General features: G+C 36.0%; 1 protein-coding gene across 5 annotated transcripts in view; it reads left to right on the top strand.

Moving 5' to 3' along the window:
- The first annotated feature begins 9,239 nt into the window (after nt 1-9,239).
- The window catches only part of LOC127970907 (transcription factor COE3-like), a 102,202-nt gene continuing 90,445 nt past the window's right edge, over nt 9,240-20,996 (top strand). For 3 of the 5 annotated variants that reach the window (XM_052573615.1, XM_052573614.1, XM_052573613.1), the window contains exon 1: nt 9,245-9,986. In XM_052573615.1, the coding sequence (XP_052429575.1) occupies nt 9,853-9,986 (134 nt within the window). In that variant the 5' untranslated portion in view covers nt 9,245-9,852. Of the gene's footprint in view, nt 9,987-20,996 lie in introns of all 5 variants that reach the window. The other 2 variants (XM_052573612.1, XM_052573611.1) reach the window with 1 other exon arrangement.

Below are 20,996 nucleotides of genomic sequence, written 5' to 3'. Positions count from 1 at the left end.
GCCTTCAAAAATTGGCCAGATGAAGACATCTCAGGAGACAGGAAGTGAAGCTAACATTGAATTCGGAAATGCCGTGATGCCTCACGACCTTGGAATGCGTCCTTCGAAGGCAGTATTACGGATCTTCTTGAACCAGTTCAAAAAAAAAAAATCACCAGTACTTTTTTCGAACAGTTCGATTCAATAAACCGGTTGAATAAAACGGTTCACCGGTTATTTTGCGCTCGATGTAATGTCGTCATTGGCGATGATTGCCCTTGATTCAAGCCTTCGGTTTACCCGCGCTCATAACACTAGCACAGAATCAGTTCAGAATCAATCACCAAAAGAATCAGTTCAGTTCAGACGCTCTGTGTGCCGGTCTGCTTCGAGCTGAATCACACAACACATGCACAGTATCATCAGCTCCCCAGTTCTCGGATCGGACACGTCTGACAGAAACGGTTCTCGACTCGAGAACGAGTCAATCTTTTTTTCTTTATCTGGCTCGGCTCGGTGTTCATCTTCAGTTCTCTCTTCACAGCAGTTCAGTCAGTGTACTGTTTGAGTACATGAATTACTCCGGTATATTGGTTTGTTTTAACTCAGAGGGAGTGTCAGCCACATTAAAAAAGTTTACAGCTTAAGTAATTTGTGGATTAATGCGTATTGGAGACGTGAACCGTTTTAAACGATTCAGTTTGATTTGGTGAACTGGTTCAAGAAGATCCGGTTACATCGAATGATTTGTTCGCGAACCGGATATCACTAAATGGCATGTGTTTAGAAATCTCACAAGAGACCAGAAGAGAAGACAATGCTGAATAAAGTCATAGTTTTTTGCTATTTTTGGACCAAAATGTATTTTCGATGCTTCCAAAAATTCTAACTGACCCTCTGATGTCACATGAACTACTTTGATGATGTTTTTCTTAGCTTTCTGGACATGGACAGTAAACCGTGCATACAGTTTCAATGGAGGGACTTAGAGGTCTCGGACTAAATCTAAAATATCTTAAACTGTGTTCTGAAGATAAACGCAGGTCTCACAGGTTTGGAACAACATGAGGGTGAGTTATTAATGACATAATTTTGATTATTGGGTGAACTAACCCTTTAACTTTAACAGTTGGTGTGTTTCCTACTGTTTTCGCGATTTCAGGTTTTGGGGCTTGCCAAGCTGCTTTAAACCTGCCAACCGTGTATTGTTTGAGAAGTGCGCCTCGGCGTTAAATGTCGGTGTAGTGGTCAGTTTTTCCACAGGAAGGAAAAGTGATTGAACAGGAATAGAGGAACACCCAACACACAGGTACACGATAATAGATTTAGGTGAAGCACAGAACAGCATGTGAATTATACAATGACTTTTAGGAAGGGAATATTCATTAAACATTCGCATCATTTGGCACAGTCAGTGAAATCCCGATCAACACACACTAGCCTATTATTGACTGCCGTGTTGTTGTTGTTGTTGTTTTTGTACCTTTAGGGGTATCACAGCTTGTCAGTGGGGCAGTAGCCTCAAAGGGACCCCTAAAGAGTTCATTAATAGACTACTATAAGAGGAGCCTATCATACCTATTATTATTCAATATTATTACGATTCCTTTAGGGGTAAAGAAGTTACAAAGGTGTCCCTTTGAGGTTACTGCCTCTCTGACAAGCTTGTGAGGTACAAGTGTTTTTTTGTTGTTGTTGTTGATAAATAGCATACAGTGCACAGCATAAATGTCAGACTTAATGTTGACGACAGTGGAACCACTTGGAAGAGAACTGACTGAACAGGACAATACAAGAAGAATACCAAATGTTTGTTTTAAGTGTCAAAATGTAGCGAAAGTAAAAGAAATTCAAAAGCAATGGACTTGTGACAAGACCCTTGAAATAATCTGTCCTTCATCCCAAGCTTTCATTTAGTGATGAGAGATTTTTAATAGAAAAGAACCTGGAGAGATACCAAGCAAGTGTCTCAGAGCTGGCAAAAGCTGTGGATGACTGTTTATTGCAAAGAGTAAGATTGTAGCCTCAACTGAAACTCATGTAACCTGGTCCAATGAGATGAAGTCAATCATTTCAGCTCTAAAAGCATCCAAAATGATGGTGTTGCTAAAGGAGACATGGTGTCTGGTGCCCACAGTGAAGTTCAGTGGAAGTAAAGCTCTAATGGATGTATGTGTGCTGAAGGTGTGAGGGAATTGTGCTTTATCAGTGCTGAAACAGAAGTTGCTGTCCTCACCTATTTCCCTGCATTGTTGGCCATATTTTAACGTGAAAATTATTTGCTGATTTACAGATATTAAATACATATTTCTCTATTTTTATTAAGCGTATGTTTAAAACATTTCTATTTTGCAATCTTTCCATAAATCGTATTAGTGTTCATTAAGAAAATATATATTTTGTAGACATGTACAAAAGAGGGGGTGTACTCATTTATTTTGTGCATATGACTTAATTTGTAACTGCTTTTGAAATGTTTAATAAATTAATTAATATCTACAACCTTTGTTTGGACTTCCTTTAGACCAGATCCCCTCAAACTTGAGTTATCAGGCTCAGATAGTGAAAGAAAGTCTGCTACCTGTTGTTTTTATGTGCTGATTATAAAATCAAAGGCTGAAGGGGGAGGTGTTGGGACACACCACACCTGCATTCACACCTGTCATACACACGTTTTAATCTACAGTAAAAAATTTGGTTCAAATTCTTTTGGACCAAGAAAAAAATAGATTTCTAATTTAGTTGTATATTCTAGTATATCACGTGATTGCATTCAGTGATGTTTCTCTTTTAGTACACAGTTGTCCTTTTTTGTAATCAGAGAAAAATAATTTTCACTGAAATACTAGAAGTGTTTTTGCTGCTAATGTTCATAAATTTAAATATTTACTAGTTGAGTTTTAAGTCTAAAAAGAACCAGAGACACTTGTTTAGCAAAAATGTCAATATACTTTTACAGCACAAAAATAAAAATAAGATGCTTTTGGCATTAACTGAACAAAGTAAGAATACAGCCTGAATCACTTAAAATTTCTTAATTAAAAATTGATTGAAATCTGAAGAGACATTATACAAGGCATGTTAAAGTAAGAATACAATATGATTGTCTGACTTTTTAATGAAACATTTATAGAAAATTGAAGATATGTTTTAAGGATGCTGGCACGGGAAGTAAAGAAAGTGCAGAAATCAAGTTATAACACAAGTTCTGTTCTAGTATCACTCAAATCATAATTTTTGATGTCATTATTAAGAAAGTACCATGTTTGAACCAGTTTGAGTTAGTTGATTATAGAGAAGTCATACATAAACTGTACCAAACTTCAAAAATTACATATTTGCTTATGTCCTGACCCAATATTCCAACACTTTATGACATGTTAGATCTGTTTCTTTGCTCAGAGCGATTAAAACAGAGCTCAGTTTGATTAAACAACTGAGATTTTCTTTTGTCACAGAGAGTCATTTGCAATGTCTATGCAGACTTTATACATCACACTACCATTATTTTTTATTTTATGTTTTACATTTAACATGTAACATTACAAATCACTCAATAATTGTTAATGAAGAAAATATAATGAGGTTAAGTAAGATATGTGGGGTTTAAAATTTCATATATTAGAGTGAATTTGGGTTGATTGGGACTCTTTTCCCAAGTCATTTCAATGACAAAAAAGTGTCCCAAACGTTTGATTTTGTAAACTGACTTTTGTAAACATTTGTTTTTACTTTCTGTTACTCAGGTAGATTGATGTTTCTGTTTGTAAAAACCATATATAATAGACATTATATACTGCATATCAAAATAATCACAGCCAAAATACCATTATGTTAAACTGCTGCAAGACTAAATCACAGAATATGGCTTATGGGCTACACACACACACACAAATCAATTAATTTACTTCCTAATTCTATTTTATATATATATATATATATATATATATATATATATATATATATATATATATATATATACTTTTTAATATATTATATTAAATTCTGTCTAGTTAAGCAAAGTCTGCTGCATAAAGCAGGTTGGATGTTTACATATTTATATCTGTGTAACTTTTTCTTTCATGTATTTCTGGTTAGATTTATCACCCTCATTTCAGCTGAAGACTGCCTATCAGACTCTCCTACAATATATTTTAGTGGCTACAGGCAAATTTCTCCATCGCAGGCCTAATCCAGACCGAAAACCAATTTTTAACAGTTCTTGGTTCCAGGTGTGAATTCACTTAGTTTTTGAATAAACTATTTCTGTACAATGTAGAATATAGTATTTCATATTGGTACAGTATAACTTGGTTACATTGGTATATAGAATATATATTTCAAACAGAATTTAAGATTGCTTTTTAAACAGGTTGGTTTGGTGAAGCACAAACAGATAATGATTAATAGTACGTAGAACTTTATTATTTTTTATATGTCGATAAAAGTTATTTCATACATACACTTAAAAAACATTCTATGTTTATACTATCCTACTAACTAACACACACTAGCATGTTTAATTTATCTTTTTTACTTTTGTACATGTATAGTCCGGAAGATAATTATGATTATGCTACCCTTTATGTTATCTCAAAAGGTAAGAGTTTTCGTTCTAATTACTTATTCAAATAACAGTTTATTTTCTCTCTATTGATCTTAACTGTTGAAATGTTGTACCTGTACACAAACATCTGCCTCTAAGAGTGAATAGTTATGTTCATGTCATTTTTTACAGCATGTATAGACTTACAAACATACAATGCAATATTTCAAAAAGACAGTCAAGTTTTAAAAGTAAAATATTGGTAGGCTAACAGTTACAGTTAATATGAGAGTAATGAGCCTGGACCACAAAACCAAAGTGTCAATGTTTCAAAATTGAGATTTATACATCATCTAAACATTGAATAGATACAATGCTTTCCAATGCTTTTATTTGAAAATCGGGAATCTGTGGGTGCAAAAAAAATCAAAATATTAAGGAAATCACTTTTGAAGTTGTGCAAATGAATTCTTAGCAATGCAAATTACTAATCAAAAATTAAGTTTTCATGTATTTATTGTAGGAAATTTAGAAAATATACTTAATATTAATATTTACTTAATATCCTAATGATTTTTGACATAAAAGAAAAATCAATAATTTTGACCCATTCAATGTTTTTTTTTTTTTGTTTTTTTTTGGCTATTGCTAAAAAACTGGTTTTGTGTTCCAGGGTCACATATGATAAAATGAAAAGAGTGCACAGAAATGATGAATTTCCTGGCAAGAAACTTGCTTGAGGTGTTATTTATTTATTTTTTGTACAATTTGTTTTAACTCAATGGCCACTAGGAGGAAACGAATCTGACAGAATTATGTATGTGATAAGTTAACTTAGAACTTCATTTAACCTGGAACAGTGAGCTTCTTCAACTGCACAAAAATAAGTGTGTGTGTTTAAGATCAGTTTCAGAATCTTTTATTTTTCTTAAATATGCTCATTAATATTTGTAGCCTATATACAGTGCCTTGCGAAAGTAATCATACCTTTCATTTCTTTAACATTTGTGTCATGTTGCTGCCTTATGTTAAACTGCTTTAAATTATTTTTCCCAAATGTCAATCTACACTCCGTTCCATACACCATACTGACAAAGCAAAAACAAAACTGTCACATCTTCATACATTTATTTAACATAAAAAACTGAAATGAGTAAATTGCATAAGTAGTCATACCCTTAATTAAAATATTTAGCTGAAGCACCTTTACAGTCTTTTTTGGTTGAGGCGACAAGCTTTTCTCATCAGCATTTGGCAATTATCTGCCATTCTTCTCCTCATCTCTTCACCTCTCAAGGTCTCTCAGGTTGGATGGGGGCAGACACACATTTTCAGGCTTCTCCAGAAATATTTGACTGGGTTCAATCCCAGGCTGCGGCTGGGCCACTCAAGGACATTCACAGAGTTGTCTATAACTGACTCTTGCTGTGTGTTTAGGGTCATTGTCCTTTTGGAAGGTGAACCTTCTGTCCAGTCTGAGGTTCTGAATGCTCTGCACAGGGTTTTCTTTAAGGCTATCTCAATATTTTGGTGCAATTAACTTTTTTTTTTACTCTGACGTGTCCCTCAGTCCCAGCCGCTGAAAAACAGCCCACAGCATTTTTTTTGCTAATTCCAAGTGTGTTTTCATGCATTTACACTGAGGAGAGGATTGAGTTTGGCCACACTGCCACAAAGATCGGATCAGTGGAGTGTTGCAATGATGTTTGTCCTTCTGTAGATTTCTCCCATCTGCATATATAATCATGGAGCTCAACTAGAGTGACCATCAGCTTCTTGGTCACCACACTAACCAGAGCCCTTCTCCATCAGTTGCTCAGTTTGGCCAGGAGGCCAGCTCTAGGAAGTGTCCTGGTTGTTTCAAACATCTTCCATTAAGGGTAACAGAGACTACATGCTTCCGTGACCCTTCAGTAAAGCGGATTTTTTTCTGAACGCTTCCCTAGATGTGTGGCTTGATAAAATCCTGTTTCTGAGCTCTACAGACAGTTATTTTGACCTCAGAGCTTGGTTTTTCCTCTGATATGCATTATCAGCTGTTAGACCTTTTATTAAGATGTGAGTGCCTTTCCAAATTATACCCATTCAAAAGAATTTGTTGCCTCAGATATGTTGCCAGTTCTAACAGTGAGGCTATTTTGCTCGTCTGTTCTTTAAGGTCATTGACAGACTTGCAGGTCATTGTTGGAACACTAGATGGAGCTCTTTACCTTGCAAACAATAGGATGATCCTGATGACGTTCAGCTGCTCTATACTTATTTTATTTACTGTTCACGTCATGAGTTCTGAGATACACTTTACAATCCTAACCAGGTAAACATCACAGTGATTCTATTTGCTCAAATTATCACTTTTATTTCTTTGGTCTAATAGAGAGTATGATCGCTTAGCCTGTTTCTAAACAGCCAATTTAACTGTAGCCTATGTTAGTTTTTCCATAACAGAGAATGATCACATAGCTGATTCGGTATTGTCATTTTCTTAGATGAATTTTCTGTCGTGCTTTATTTAATTAATTTATGACCCATATAAAGTGCTTGTGCAAGCTGCTTAATCTCTAATCTGAGAAAATACCAGCCATTTATATTTAACCTCTATTTAATATCAATCAATCATATCCCTTTCAATGGATCTGTGATCCAAAAGATTGCAGGAGACCATCTTTTGAAGGGAGTGAGATAAAAAGTGAAATAGATAATGAGAGATAAAGACTCTTGAGGATCTCTTGAGAAAGAACACCATCAAGAAAGTTATACATGCTCAAACTAATTTCATGATTCTTTTATATGATGAATTTCCTGACAAGAAATATTCTATTGTTTTCTCTATTGAAACATTTTTTATTGATGGCTATAACAACCGCTTGAAGATTTGTTTATTTTTTTTATTTTATTTTTTAGATAAATTTCAGTTAATATATTCCGTTAGAGCTAATCAAAAATATAATGTTTTTTTTTTTTTTTTTTTTTTTTTTTTAAATAGGTTAGGCAATATCAGATTATTTGTGCGCTCCAAACTACAAGTGTATGCTATTGTTTACAGAAGTATTATATTGGATCAACGAATATTATACTCCAATCGCAAGATACAGTCTTACAACCGGCCTGTGCTGTTAAAATAACTTAACAAGATGTGACGGCGTTCCTTTCCGCGGAATACAAAATAGTATAGGCCTATTTTTGCATGTTCTTGTTCTTGCCATGGGTATAGAGAACTGACAAACAATCGAAACTAACTGACCAAATACGGCTTTAAACATCCAGGGCTTCCGTGACATCAGATGTCGCAGAAATATTATTTCACGGTCCGGGAGAGTTGCGAAAAGCGCATCATGAGACATTTTAGTGAATCTTTACAGATGTCCTGTTCTTGTGTAACATAATGCGTTAGTTTGGAAGTTAACATGATGTTGTAGATGCTTTGGGAGTTGACCCTTCAACCTATTCTAAAACATAGAATAGAAAATATTTTAATAGGCAAAAGCATGTCTTGCATGTTTTAGTTTCAGCATGTTTCTATCGAAACAAGTTTCTGATGACTGTGACTATTTGCCGTCAAGCTCCTCTCAAATACAGAACAAAATAGAATATTTTATTAGTGGACTGTCACTGGGGTGATCCATTTGTGTCCGTTCAGGGCGGACGGGGGTCGTGTTGTATTTGGACTCGTCTTTCAAAAACACCGGCTACTTTTGTGCCGGTTTTGTCTTTGAGTGTGAAGTTTATAAGCAAGATTTCGTTTTCAGCCTGTATAAGAAAGAAGAACGATTAGTGTGGGTACTTTAGCAAAATAATTACAAACACAGGCCCACATAATTCATATTAATAATAAAATAATAATGTGTGAAATAAAGAATCTGAGGGAAAACCTGATAAAAACAGATGATTGCATTGTTGTTATGATAAGAGGACTGCTGGCTTAGTCACCTTTTTTAACTTTAAGATTAAATTTAGTTTTTTTTTCTTGTTCTTCTTATTCCTATCTCATGGGGTCGTTTTCCCGCTCTGAGCTCTGGGGGGCTATCTGTAATAAATATTTAATCAGGCGTCATTTGGCGGAATTCAAAATAATTCCAAAGAACACTAGAAATCCTTAATACAATGCAACTTCGCACAATTTCTTTGATATATTATTTGATTCAATATTATTATTATCAGTTCATGCAGCAAATAACCCCGTGGTTTGTCAAATTTGAAATTTTCTTCCATTTAATCAGCTGAGTTTAAACAGGCAACATATTCCAGTCAGGAGGACAACATGATTCCTCACGGGTTTCCAAAAAAAAAACAAAAAAACAAAAAAAAAAAAAAAAAAAAACAAAGTGGAAACACCATTGAGTGTCAGGGAACTTATATTATAGTAGCCTACTTATGCTACTGTAAAAGCTTTGGATTCGCGTTTAGAATCTCAAATCATACCGGCTGATCAGATTTGACTTCTGGAAAACGATATGCTATCGCTAGTCGATTATGCTAGGCATATGAAATGCATCGTTCCTGGGTATTAAGGGCATGTTTCAGGTTAAATTGGGAAAGCATGAGACCACTTCCACTGCCAGAGCGCTGAGTCCCTCTAACATCAGCTGAGTTTTTGCGGCGAATTTTGAAAATGACGCAAGGGATGATCGCGACCAATCAGATCTCAGAACGGAGATTGACATGTAAATGATTTTGCCTTTTAAGGGCAAGTCTCCGCCCTCTTCAAGTCCATGCTTGTCCCCCCCGAGAGCGCTGGAGCCACGGAACCCGAGAGAAGGTGCGCTCCGCTGGGACAGAGAAGGCATAAAGAGACGGGGAGGGAGGGAGGGAATGAGATTTCTTGCTACCCAATCCCTCTTTTCCCCAGGGACAGCAAGCCTTCCCTGGTCCATCCCTCCCTCTTGTTTGGTAATCATTTCATTTTACTCCTTTTTGAAGCAGTCGTCCGTTTTATCCCACTTTTCATTTCACAATCCCGTGCGCGTCTGTTCGCCTTCTTCTTCAGAGCAAGTTCCCGTTCTCCCCTCTTTCTCCCCGCGACGAGAAGGTCTGCTTGATCCCGGCTGATCGTTTCCTTTGAGATGCTCCACAGCTCTTGCCTTCTCTCCACCCTCTTTTAACTAGAGACCGGTTAATCTTGAGTGAACTGAACTTGGGTTTGGAATCTAAAAGAAAGAGGAACACCCAAAGGGATACGGCAGCGCGTCTTTGGATAAGGACCTCTTTCCTCTTGTTGCACTTTGGGGAAGATTTTTTCCCTTTCAGTTGGTTTTTGTTAATCCAGGTGGTGCAGGAGGATTATTCCACTCGAGCTGGTGTTGAGAGACATCCCCTAGAAGGCTATTTTCATGTTCTCCATCCAGGACGGTCTCCCACGGGGAGCCTTGACCATGAAAGAAGAGCCCCTTACGAGTGGCATGACGCCGGTGCGCTCTTGGATGCAGAGCGCGGGGATACTGGATGCCAACACAGCTGCGCAAAGGTAAACACCAGCCAACAAGCCCTAAGTTGTTTATATTCCAAGTAGTTGTGTGCGTGAAACGGAGCGTCCGATGCGCGTTAGAGGAAGCGTTTGGCCACAGTCAGAAGTATTTCGAAATCAGTTGATTTGAATCTAGAAGTGCTCGTACAGGGACGTCGCACGTAACACGGTCGTTATTAAATCATTTTGTCAGCTATTAGTTCGTTGTAGACGTTGAAAACTGATTGCGCATCGTTACGCGCTGAAGAAAAAGCCACTCGCGCCGCTCCAGAAAGGCGTACTCTGGTTACTCTGCCTGTCACACATGAGAAAACATTGTTCTTCCTGATTTCTTTGTGGTTGAAAGAGAGCTGGAGATCTTTCAGATTGTCTTGTGTAGGAATGTCCCGCTCATGCCATTTTATTAACCCCGAAAATAGGCTATTGATATTTCAAAATCGCAACTAAAGGTGATTCACGTGCATCGCAGGGGACAGAGATGTCTAGTGAGAATCGATGACGAGTTTATAGTTTATGTTTCTAAATAAAATATGCAAAAGCCTACATTGAGCGCTTTTGTAATTTCCTATAGATTATTCAAATTAATCGTAAATCATTTATTCTGATTTATCTCATTGATGTGCTGTTAAAGCATGATCAAAGTGCAAACGTGTAATTTGTGAGGTTATTGCACAGTCATAGACAAAACTATTATGCATGTTTGAAAAAAAATAGAGAAAAGTCAAACTTAGGTACCAGAGCGTGTCCTTCTATTTCACTACAGTGTAATGCATACAAAATAAACCATTTGCGCTTGAAACAAAGTTTTTTGGACAGCGAGTTCCTCCGCATTTTACTCTCCCATGGGTTCCTAGAATGATGTTGAAACACCGAGGACATGTATGCTGTTCTGTCTCACCCTTCAAAGGGAGAACTGGGATTTTGAGAAAAACGCGTAGGTTAGACTCAAGTTGACTTGCAGAAGTTTTACGCAGAGGGACAACAATTAGATTGAGCACTTATTTCCCCAAAACAGTTCAAAATTATTATTGCATAGGCCGTGATATCATGTAATAATTGTTATAAAAACATAGAAGCAGAGAAAATGGAAGAGGAAAGAACAGGGAGCATCACACTAATAATTAAAAAATAATTGCATATTAATGGAATAATAAGTAAGGGACAGAGTTTTTTTATTAATGGAATGGAATGCTAAAATTTCCTAACTTTTTTTGGCACTTAATAAACGCATAGAGACAACGGGCGAAAACTTGGGGAATATTGGATTTGCTAATTTAATGTCTTTGTTTTTGGGGATATTTGAGTTAAAAACTTTGTTTTTCTTTATTATTTAGCCTAAATATAATTTGCTGCATCAAGCATTACCAAACGCGTGGTTTAAAATAAATTAATAAATAATTGCGATTTTATGTTTATATGTAGCATTTATATTAGCTGATAGCCTGCTAGCAAAAACACACTTAATGAGACAGGTTATTTTCTGCTAGTGTGTGAAAAAGGATGCATCCTGAAATCAAAACGTCTTCTGGACATAAGCTTGCAAGGCGTTTTTTAATGCACAAATATTTTTACTCTTCATTAAAATATGTAGCTAATACATAGAGAGATCTGCTGCGTTTACATGTTTTCGCGATTCCCTTAAATACGCTCGGAGATAAATCCCCTCGGTATATTAATATTGCATATTGTGTAGGCTGGATAAAGGAGATGTTTCAAACTTACAGCGGAAGTCGGCTGCCATGTGCAAGTGGCTAAAATCACCTGCCCATCCGCAGCATTTAGTATCGCTAACATTGAAAAGTCGCGAGCACCTTGTAGATCGCCATTATTTGCAGACCAAACTGATGTTTTATTGTTATATTAATTAGAGACAAAAAATGCAAAGGCTCTGGGCATCTAATTACCCTGCATGAGATAAAAACTCACATCCTGAATTATTTATTTGGTGGAGAAAAAAAGTCGCGTTGCATATAAGTTGCACTTCATAGTGCATACAAAAAGTCCCTAACATTTAAGCAATGTGACAAGAAAAAAAAAAGTATTTATTTAATTATATGTATATAAAAAAAGAGTTGGTCAAAATATCACGCGCATTTCTGTCATTTCTCATGCAGAAAGTTATAAATGGAGTGTAATAAAGAGCAGTTTTTTTATCATATAACACACATCTATATATATCTATCTGTGTATATATATATATATATATATATATATATATAATTTTTGCACTTGCAAAACAGGTTCCCTCATAATTCATAATTTGCTCTAGCCAATTATCAGCCTCATACACAAGACAAAATTCTCCCGCGCTCCTTACAAACGCAAACCTAGCAAACGTGTCATGATGCAATCTTATATTAAGAGTAAATGATTTAAAAAGGCGACTTGAATGATTAAATTATTATTATTATTATTATTTTCATTTTGCCTAACATGTAGTTGTGATAATCCTTAATCCTTTGTTAGTATTTTGCGTATTTTGTCAGTATTATGCGAATGATTTAGCTAACTGTCAGGCATAAACACATCCACATCTTCTACTGCCTTAAATATCTCCTCTTCCTCAGTTTCTTTCTCTCCCTTTCACACTGGTTTTCATCCACCCTAGTGCATTTTTTCAACACATTTTTGCTCTATTTTAATCTCAGATATACACTGATGGCAGGATATGGGTTTTATGAGTATGGGTACAGTAAAGTGTGTTCTCTTAAGAGACAATAAAGTGAGTGAATCTGGATGAAAGAAGCAAAAGTGAGAGCTTAATTTGATTTGAAACTTTCATATGATCCTGTATATAATACCATGATAGGTAGGTGTCCAGGGCTAAGTTGAAACCTTTTTTTTGGATTAGTGTTGTCAGTGTAGTGAAGGAAAATCATTATTCAAGCAGATGCATTGAATATATGCTTATTACCCACATTATTTTAATATCTAATTACAATTCAGAAACACTGTGCATATTTGTATTTGGATTCCTACACAAACTAGACTGATGTAGATGGACTTGGCTTAACAGGTTTGTGATGCTCAGGCAGCTCGGGGGTACGTTTGTGGGGTCCATCTCCCCCCCGAGCATTTCTCTCTCTCTTTCATTCTCTCTGGGCCTAGGGGTGAGTGAGAGGGCCGCACAGCTGGGGAACAGATTTCGATTGACCCTTTCACCGATTCCGTACCCCTACACTGTAAAACCTGGCAAAGTGAATTATTTCACCTCTGTTTTGTCCACTGGGGGGGTGGGGGGTGGCTAATGAAGTCCAGACCCCCAAGCTTTAGTAAAAAAAAAAAACTCTCCAAACCATCCCAAAATTCCTTGCATGCAATGGCGCGATACATTCTATTTTTATATGTTGCAAATCTAACCAAATATGCAACGATGACATTGAATAATACAGCAATTGCACTTGGCCCCACAAAAAAAGTTACAGTTAGAAACATTTCCGCATTGGTAAATGCACTAAAACACTCACCGTATCACAAAACACACCTGATTTATAGGGTCTCACTCTGTTCTTTCTCAGTTGACGCCTGCATGCCAGAATGTAGCACAGAGAAACAAGTGTTTCAGAAACAGCTGCCCCATAACATGCTAGCGATTAGCGGCCGGCTGCAGGGCCACCTCGGTAATGACCCCATTAGAAACATACAGGTGACCAGCTAATGATTTCAGCTGTATAGGCCACTAACGATTTTAAAAATGACTATACTTTTTTTTTTTTTTTTTTTTTTTTAAGAACAGAGCGGTTGAGAGTGTGAGCAAGAGAAAGGAACGAGTGCTATAATTTGTAGTGTGTGTGTGCAGGTCTGGCAGGTGCAGTCGGGGCTAAACCTACAGCAAACATGCACAAGTGCAATACTAATAAAACACACACAGACGCCACAGTGCAGGGGCAGCACTTCACACACATCGCTGACTCTTATGTAGAGCTCAGTTGAGGAGAGATATGTGACCGGTGCATTGATCGAGGCGTCCAAAGGAGATCAGTTACAATAAGGCCATGACTAATTCTCACTCTCTTTTGATGGAAAGAAAAACAAATATATAGCAATTTGGTGGGATGCAATAATCAAAAAGGAATTCACTGTGATTAAAGCATAAGGAATGCATGTAACCAATGTAAATACCAGTTTTCTCCACTTGATGCACTTCTTCGTTAGACAGGCAGCTCTATTCTTTGTCACATGTTCAATTAGGGTGTCCTAATCGCATGAAACATTTGCCTGTAATTTAGCCGTCCAGCTCCAGGAAATAACTTCTCACTGTGCAATGGTTTACTTGTCTCGGTGCAATTATGAGCAAATTAGAAATTAGCTGGAAGCGTTTAGCACTGGCTGGTTATACGCTTTTATGATTAAAGAAGAAGTGTATTATGTTTCAGATGTGTTGCAGTGTCTGACAATGCCGTCAGCTGTTTGAATTTGTTTGTGTGTGTGAGTGTGTGTGTGTGTGTGTTTTAATCTTCATTGTTAGTTAAAGTGGCTTTATATTACTATTACAATTGCAATCATCTTGTGAACAGTTGTTCTATGCCATTATTTGCATAAAAGGCAAATATTTTCTTAAAGTCAAATTCTAAATTATAGGGATTTAAAAATAAATTAGTTTTTATCAACAACAACTAGGAAAATCTTATAAAACCTATATCTTAGGATACACATAGAACCACTTTGCATTTAAAAAGTCTGGTTTCATGAGCATTATGGGCATTATGTGATTTACGTCGCTTTGTCACAGCTGTGGATCGTTCCACACTGACATCCACATAGCCAACGACAGCGAGCGATAAACACACGGGGCTGAATTTGATTAGATGTCTAATCTGTGAGTGAGCCGTGAGTCTATTGACTCAGATCCTCTCACACTGAGAGTCTGATGGCACATCAACCCCTCTGACTGCTCGGTCCATTCAGCACAGCAATGTCTTTTTTTGGAGTAATACGTCAAAGAGATGTTTAGCTAAATTTTGATTGCAAATGCAATGTTTTGTGTGTGTTAAAGAGAATGTCTTTACTGTGGCTCTTTTTCTTTTGTTCAAAATGTGATTTTCTTCAGTGTGTTTGTCTGAAACATGTTTGAGTGCTTTTAATTGGCGTTGTTTAAACCATTATTTCCATTTAGATTGAGATTATCTCAAATGAACAATAATACAATTTCTAAATTATTAAATGGATGATTTATGATATTTAAGATCAAAGAAAATATTTGTCATTTATTTGTAAACATTTTTTTGTATTATTATTTCTTTTGAGAACCAAGCATTATGCAAAACTACATAACCAAACATGATGGGTGTTTAGTAAAAAAAAAAAAGAAAAGTTTATTTGCAAAAAAAGAGATCACTTTTCAAAAATCAAAGATACTACGTTTTCAAAAATCATGTTTTAGTTTAGGTTAAGTTTTTATTGCGTTTTATTGTGTTGGTTAGCTGTATTCTTTTGTTATTTTGTAACTCATCTGCAGTTTAAAATTTATTGGAATGCACAATGAAAAAAAACATGATATTTGAAAATACTTAAAAACAGAATTATCAGTTTTTGCAAATAAACTCTTCAAATATAATAATAATAAAAATAAAACATTATCACCATTCAACAAGATGCACCTTAACATCATTGTACTTTTAGAAATGAACCCTCTGATGCACGATATCAACTACAGAAGCTTTTTTCAAAGTGTGAAGATACATACAAACCAACTTAGGTTAGCCTATAACTTTTTACCCTTACCCATAATTCTATGTCTTCTTCGCATGCCATTACGTCTTTTTACTTCTATTGCATTGCATATGCATATTTTTTAGGAAAATACATAATTTGGGGTATATATATATATATATAAACACATAGAAAATAGTTTTTGAAGAAATATTGATAAATGTTTTTCTTTAATAATTAATGTATCAGAGGTTAAGGGAACACGGTCAGGAACAGAGAGGCATGAAAAGGCACTGTCTTCTTTAGGATGTCTGTAAAAGTGTTAGTATGTGTGTGTGTGTGTGTGTGTGTGTGTGAATAAACCGACGAGCAGGCGGTGGCAGTGATGCAGGCAGCTGGTGATGTATGTGCCAGCTTATCGCTGGGAGACGTGACAGACAGGCCGTTTGTGTTTGTGTGGCAATAGAAATCATGGAGAAATGACAGGCCTTTCTTTATGCAAAGATCCTCTCCGACACGTTCGCTTTGACTTACGGCCACCCGTTACTGTGTAGTGGTGACAAATGCCTCTATTACTTTCTGCACTCCGTCATTCCAGGACGCTTTTCCTATGATTCCTCGTTGTAACATCCAATTAGTGATAAAGAAACAAAGACGCAGGCTATCCATAAACGCAATCAGCACATCTGGCACAGCGCTTTTACCTCGGATAACAACCATGTAAAATACACATTTTTATACTTTAGGGGGATCTAACTGCCCATTTTGACAATTTACAATGCACAAAGCTTGTGTCGAACAATTAAATCACCACACACTTGAGTCGAGAGAGAACGAGAGCTACAAAGATGACAGGCCAAGTGGACCAAAAATAAAAATAAAAAAAAGACCTGGTTTGACCACAAGTGGGATTTGGGTTTCAAAACAACCTCGTCTTCTCTCTCCATTCCTCTTCTCGTTCTGTTTCTGCTCTCCACTAATCCTAATATGCTGCCTGTGCTCCTACAGCGCTTTAGTCCTCAACTCATTAAATCTTATTACACAGCTAATAAGCGCTAACCAAACATACCGCTGCCATGCTGACTGCCCGCTGCCGCCCCGAAACTGCACGACACACACACACACACACACACACACACACACACACACACACACACACACACACACACACACACTCGTAAGCATGAGCAAATGTAAGCCCCAGTAATTGTATCTTTCTGCATAAATGACTCTCCACGTAAACATAGAGTATGTGCATATCTTAGTATCCGCCGTCTTCAAAATACTTGAGCACAGGAAGGCAAGCATGCTCTGTTCCTCCTCTCCTCTTCTCTCATTTGGTCCTTTATTAGAGTAAAGGTCAAATTAAATATGATTCCCTTATGATGGTTAATTTAGACAATGATCTCCCATTGCAGATCTCCGATGAAAGCAGTGGCATTATCGACCAAATCTCAGCTGATACCATCCAGCTTTGTAACCTTTGTTTACGGCGAGACCTTGCAGAGAGGGAAACCGTCAGGACGGATGCAACAAATGAGAACAAGAAATTCTTTAAAAAAGTGGAAATGAGGAAGGAAGAGCATTAGAGAGAGGGAACGCGATTTACATTTACTTGTTGGATCAGCACGTTGGCTCCCAGCCAGGGCAGAGATGATTTTTCCGCGTCACATTTGTATAAACAGAGTGCTGCTGTACGGCTCATTAGTTCGATAGTGAGAGAGAGAGACGAGCTGTAGTTAAAGACTTCCCTCTGTCACAGTCCATCACAGGCGTGATTAATGTCACTGAGATGTGGGGCTCGGTCCGTGATGCCACCCATATGCCACACACACACACACACACACACACACACACACACTGCTTGTGTCATATATCTTTGTTTTGCAGGCATTTTAACAGACACCTCATGGAAAAGTGGTTAGAATACTGGTTAATACAGTTAATACAAAATTCATACTGTACACTGCTTTTTTGTTGTTGAAAGAAATCAATGCTTTTATTCAGCAAGGATGCATTCAAGTGATCAAACGTGTTTATCAGAGAGAAAATATATATATATATATATATATGTCAGGTTACAGCAGTTAGGTACATTATGAATGACATATTTACAATGCTTTCTGTAAAATGTATAGATTTAACATTTTAATCAGTCACTGTAATCAATCATTATTTTTCACTGCGAGATGATTGATTTATTGAGATGCACATGTGAAGGCATCACTCACCTCACTTTTTCACTCACACACACACACGTCAGCTAAGATCCTGCTGTGACCTGTGTATTGGCAGTTCTTCTCTTCTGCATGTTCATTAGCAGATGATTTCAGAGTTTGAGTCTCTGTGCTTAGTATCTATTTCCCTCAAGTGTTCAGACCCTTGAGCTGTGAGGATTTTAGCCTGGGGTTACTTTTTTCATTTAACATAATTAGACTTTGCTGTATCACATTAAGCCTGCAGTGTGCAAAGAGCCGCAGACTGAGCCACTGCCACTGCATAGAAAGACGGCACTCTTGTATTCGGAAAAGTCATCATTACAAACCCTTCAGCTCCTGCTACGAGTGGTTTATTGTTAAAGCAGTTCTATGAGACTGTATTTATTGATTCAAATAAAAGTGGAGGGGGTTTTTACATCCGGAAATTTTGTCAGAACTGGGGTTGTTTCTGGCTTGCATGCTTTTTTCTTTTTATTTCTCTCCGCTCTGTGACTAGAACATGTCAAACAGTGTGTTTAACAGAGACCGTTGTGAGACCGTGTGCTGTAGCCGTCCGTTAGCGACTGATTTACACAGCTCTGCTGTCTGTGTGTGTGTGTTTGTCACCTCGACAGCAGTTATTTCAATACAGAGGGAGTGAGAGCCGTCCAATCGTGCCTCTGCCTCTGCCTCATAACTGCTGGAGTGGATATGGCAGCAATCAACATAATTAAAATAATAACACTAACAAGCTTTCCGAGTCGATCGTTTCCTGCGTGTAAAGATCCGTGCCTCTATGAGAGCATGCGGGAACGCTGTTTCTCTCCCTCACCCCATCAGAAACATGATGCCTGGCTTTGTAACTGATCTGATGGGGTAATGGAGAAGAGCTCATGATGCAATGCTTGTGTGTTTAAGTGTGATATCGTGTTTTTTCCCCCCTCTTGCTCCCCAACAAATGTGTAATTTTGTAATTCTGTCTTCCTAAGCGAAGGTGATAATTTGTGTTTACATGTGCTTGTGCATTTCATGAAGTGCAGACACAGGATTTGGGCCCAGAATGTTGATATATCCTGCTCTGTAGCATGCTATATTTAATATGAAATTATTATATGTGTAAAATTTGCCTTACAGATTTTTTTGTAGTTCAATACAATAATATTAATAACTATAATAATAAAAAAAAATCAAATACAGTATTTTTCTCCATATATATATATATATATATATATATATATATATATATATATATATATATATATATATATATATATATATAATAGAAAAATATGCTAGTACACATGTAATGTATTGACTACCCAACATAAATAATTATTTAAAAAATATTATTTAATAAAAAGCTCTGTTTTACTGTCTTATTTTGTATGCTTTCTTCTTATTGCATTTAGAGGGCATCTGTCAGACTTAGCACCGCCCTGACCAGTCAGACTGCTAAAGATCTTCACTGCGAATCAATTACTACAGATGAAGAAGATCATATTTCCCATTTATGTTGAAGTCATCCGCTTTAAAAGTGCTCCTCCCCGAATCCCCCTCCCACAGCCTCTTCTGTGAAAGCTGTTTTTGCCTTCAGTGTAGTAACCTCAACTTCACGAATGAGATTTCACCAGGCTCGGATACAAATGAAGCATTAAGCCCTGGTAATCGTACTGGGGAGGGGTCAGGCTTTATTAATGTCCTATCAGGGGAATATCTCAACAAGCGGAGACAGAGACAAGGCCGCTTTCCAAAACACTGGCTCCCCACCCCGAACTCCGCAGATGAACAAATATTTATGTATGAGCATATTTTTGAGATTCAAATGCATTTCGGCCCACCTCATCAGAGTAACGAGTAAATAATGAACAGACTTAACAATGACAGCTGCAATTTATGTATGTGAACGTTCATTTAATGATTTAGGGAATTATAAATATTATGGGCCACTTGGTTTGACTCAATGGTGATGTCATTTATTATTATTTTTTTATTAATTATGTGAAAAAACGTTCTCCTGTCCCAGCCTAATATGAAGAAACATACATAAAGCCCACTGCCGTCAAGTTCAGGGTTGGAATGATGTTTCAGTGATTTTGAAAGAAGTCTGTTATTCTTAATAATTCTGTATTTATTTGAACAATTTGAATATTTTTACGATTTAAAATAGCTGTTTCTATATTAATATATTTAAAGATTCCATTCCATCAATTCCACTGATGACAAATCTGAATTTTTAGCAGCCTTTATTTCAGTCTTCAGTGCTCAAGAAACATTTCTAATTATTATCAATGTTGAATGCAGTTGTGCTGTTCAATATTTTTTGTGGAAAACATAATGCATTTTTTTCAGTATTACAAAAGTAAAAAAAAAAAAACCTTTATTTGAAAAATAAATATATATTTTTTTTACATTATAAATATATTTATTTATATAATTTTGATAAATTTATAAATACATTTATAAATAAATAAATATTACTATCACCAAACTTTTGAAAAGTAGTGCACATAAACCATTTGTAAGTTGATTTAAAAAAAAAAATCTCTCTCTCTATATATAGCAACGTAATTAACTAAACCAATAGTGTGTGTTTGGGGGCAGGGCTATCTGTTTGGCAACCATTGGTAGATGTTTATTAAAGAAACCTGTCTGAAAGAGTTATTTTTGGTGATGCTTGTATGAATTTAGCTTAAAATACATAAATATTTATTTAAAACTATATATATATATATATATATATATATATATATATATATTTAAAAAAATGTGGTATTATAAATATATAATACCACATTACAATTTAACAAAGGAATTATATAAAAAAAACTACAATTTAACAAAGAAATTATATATATATATATATATATATATATATATATATATATATATATATATATATATATATATATATATATATATATATATATATATATAAAATATATATATAAATATATATATATATATATATATATATATATATATATATTTATATATATATTTTATATATATATTTTTTATAATTCCTTTGTTAAATTGTAATGTGGAAAAAAAAAAAATATTAGATTAAGTGCTTGACATCGTTTTCTGCTCGAGGAAAGGGATGCATGAATTACCACCCTATTAAAAATAGACCACCTGCATTTTAATCTTCCTTCCTTCA

This window comes from Carassius gibelio, chromosome B14 (assembly GCF_023724105.1).
Source record: "Carassius gibelio isolate Cgi1373 ecotype wild population from Czech Republic chromosome B14, carGib1.2-hapl.c, whole genome shotgun sequence".
Lineage (NCBI taxonomy): Eukaryota > Metazoa > Chordata > Actinopteri > Cypriniformes > Cyprinidae > Carassius > Carassius gibelio.
This window is presented reverse-complemented; position numbering and strand designations above follow the sequence as displayed.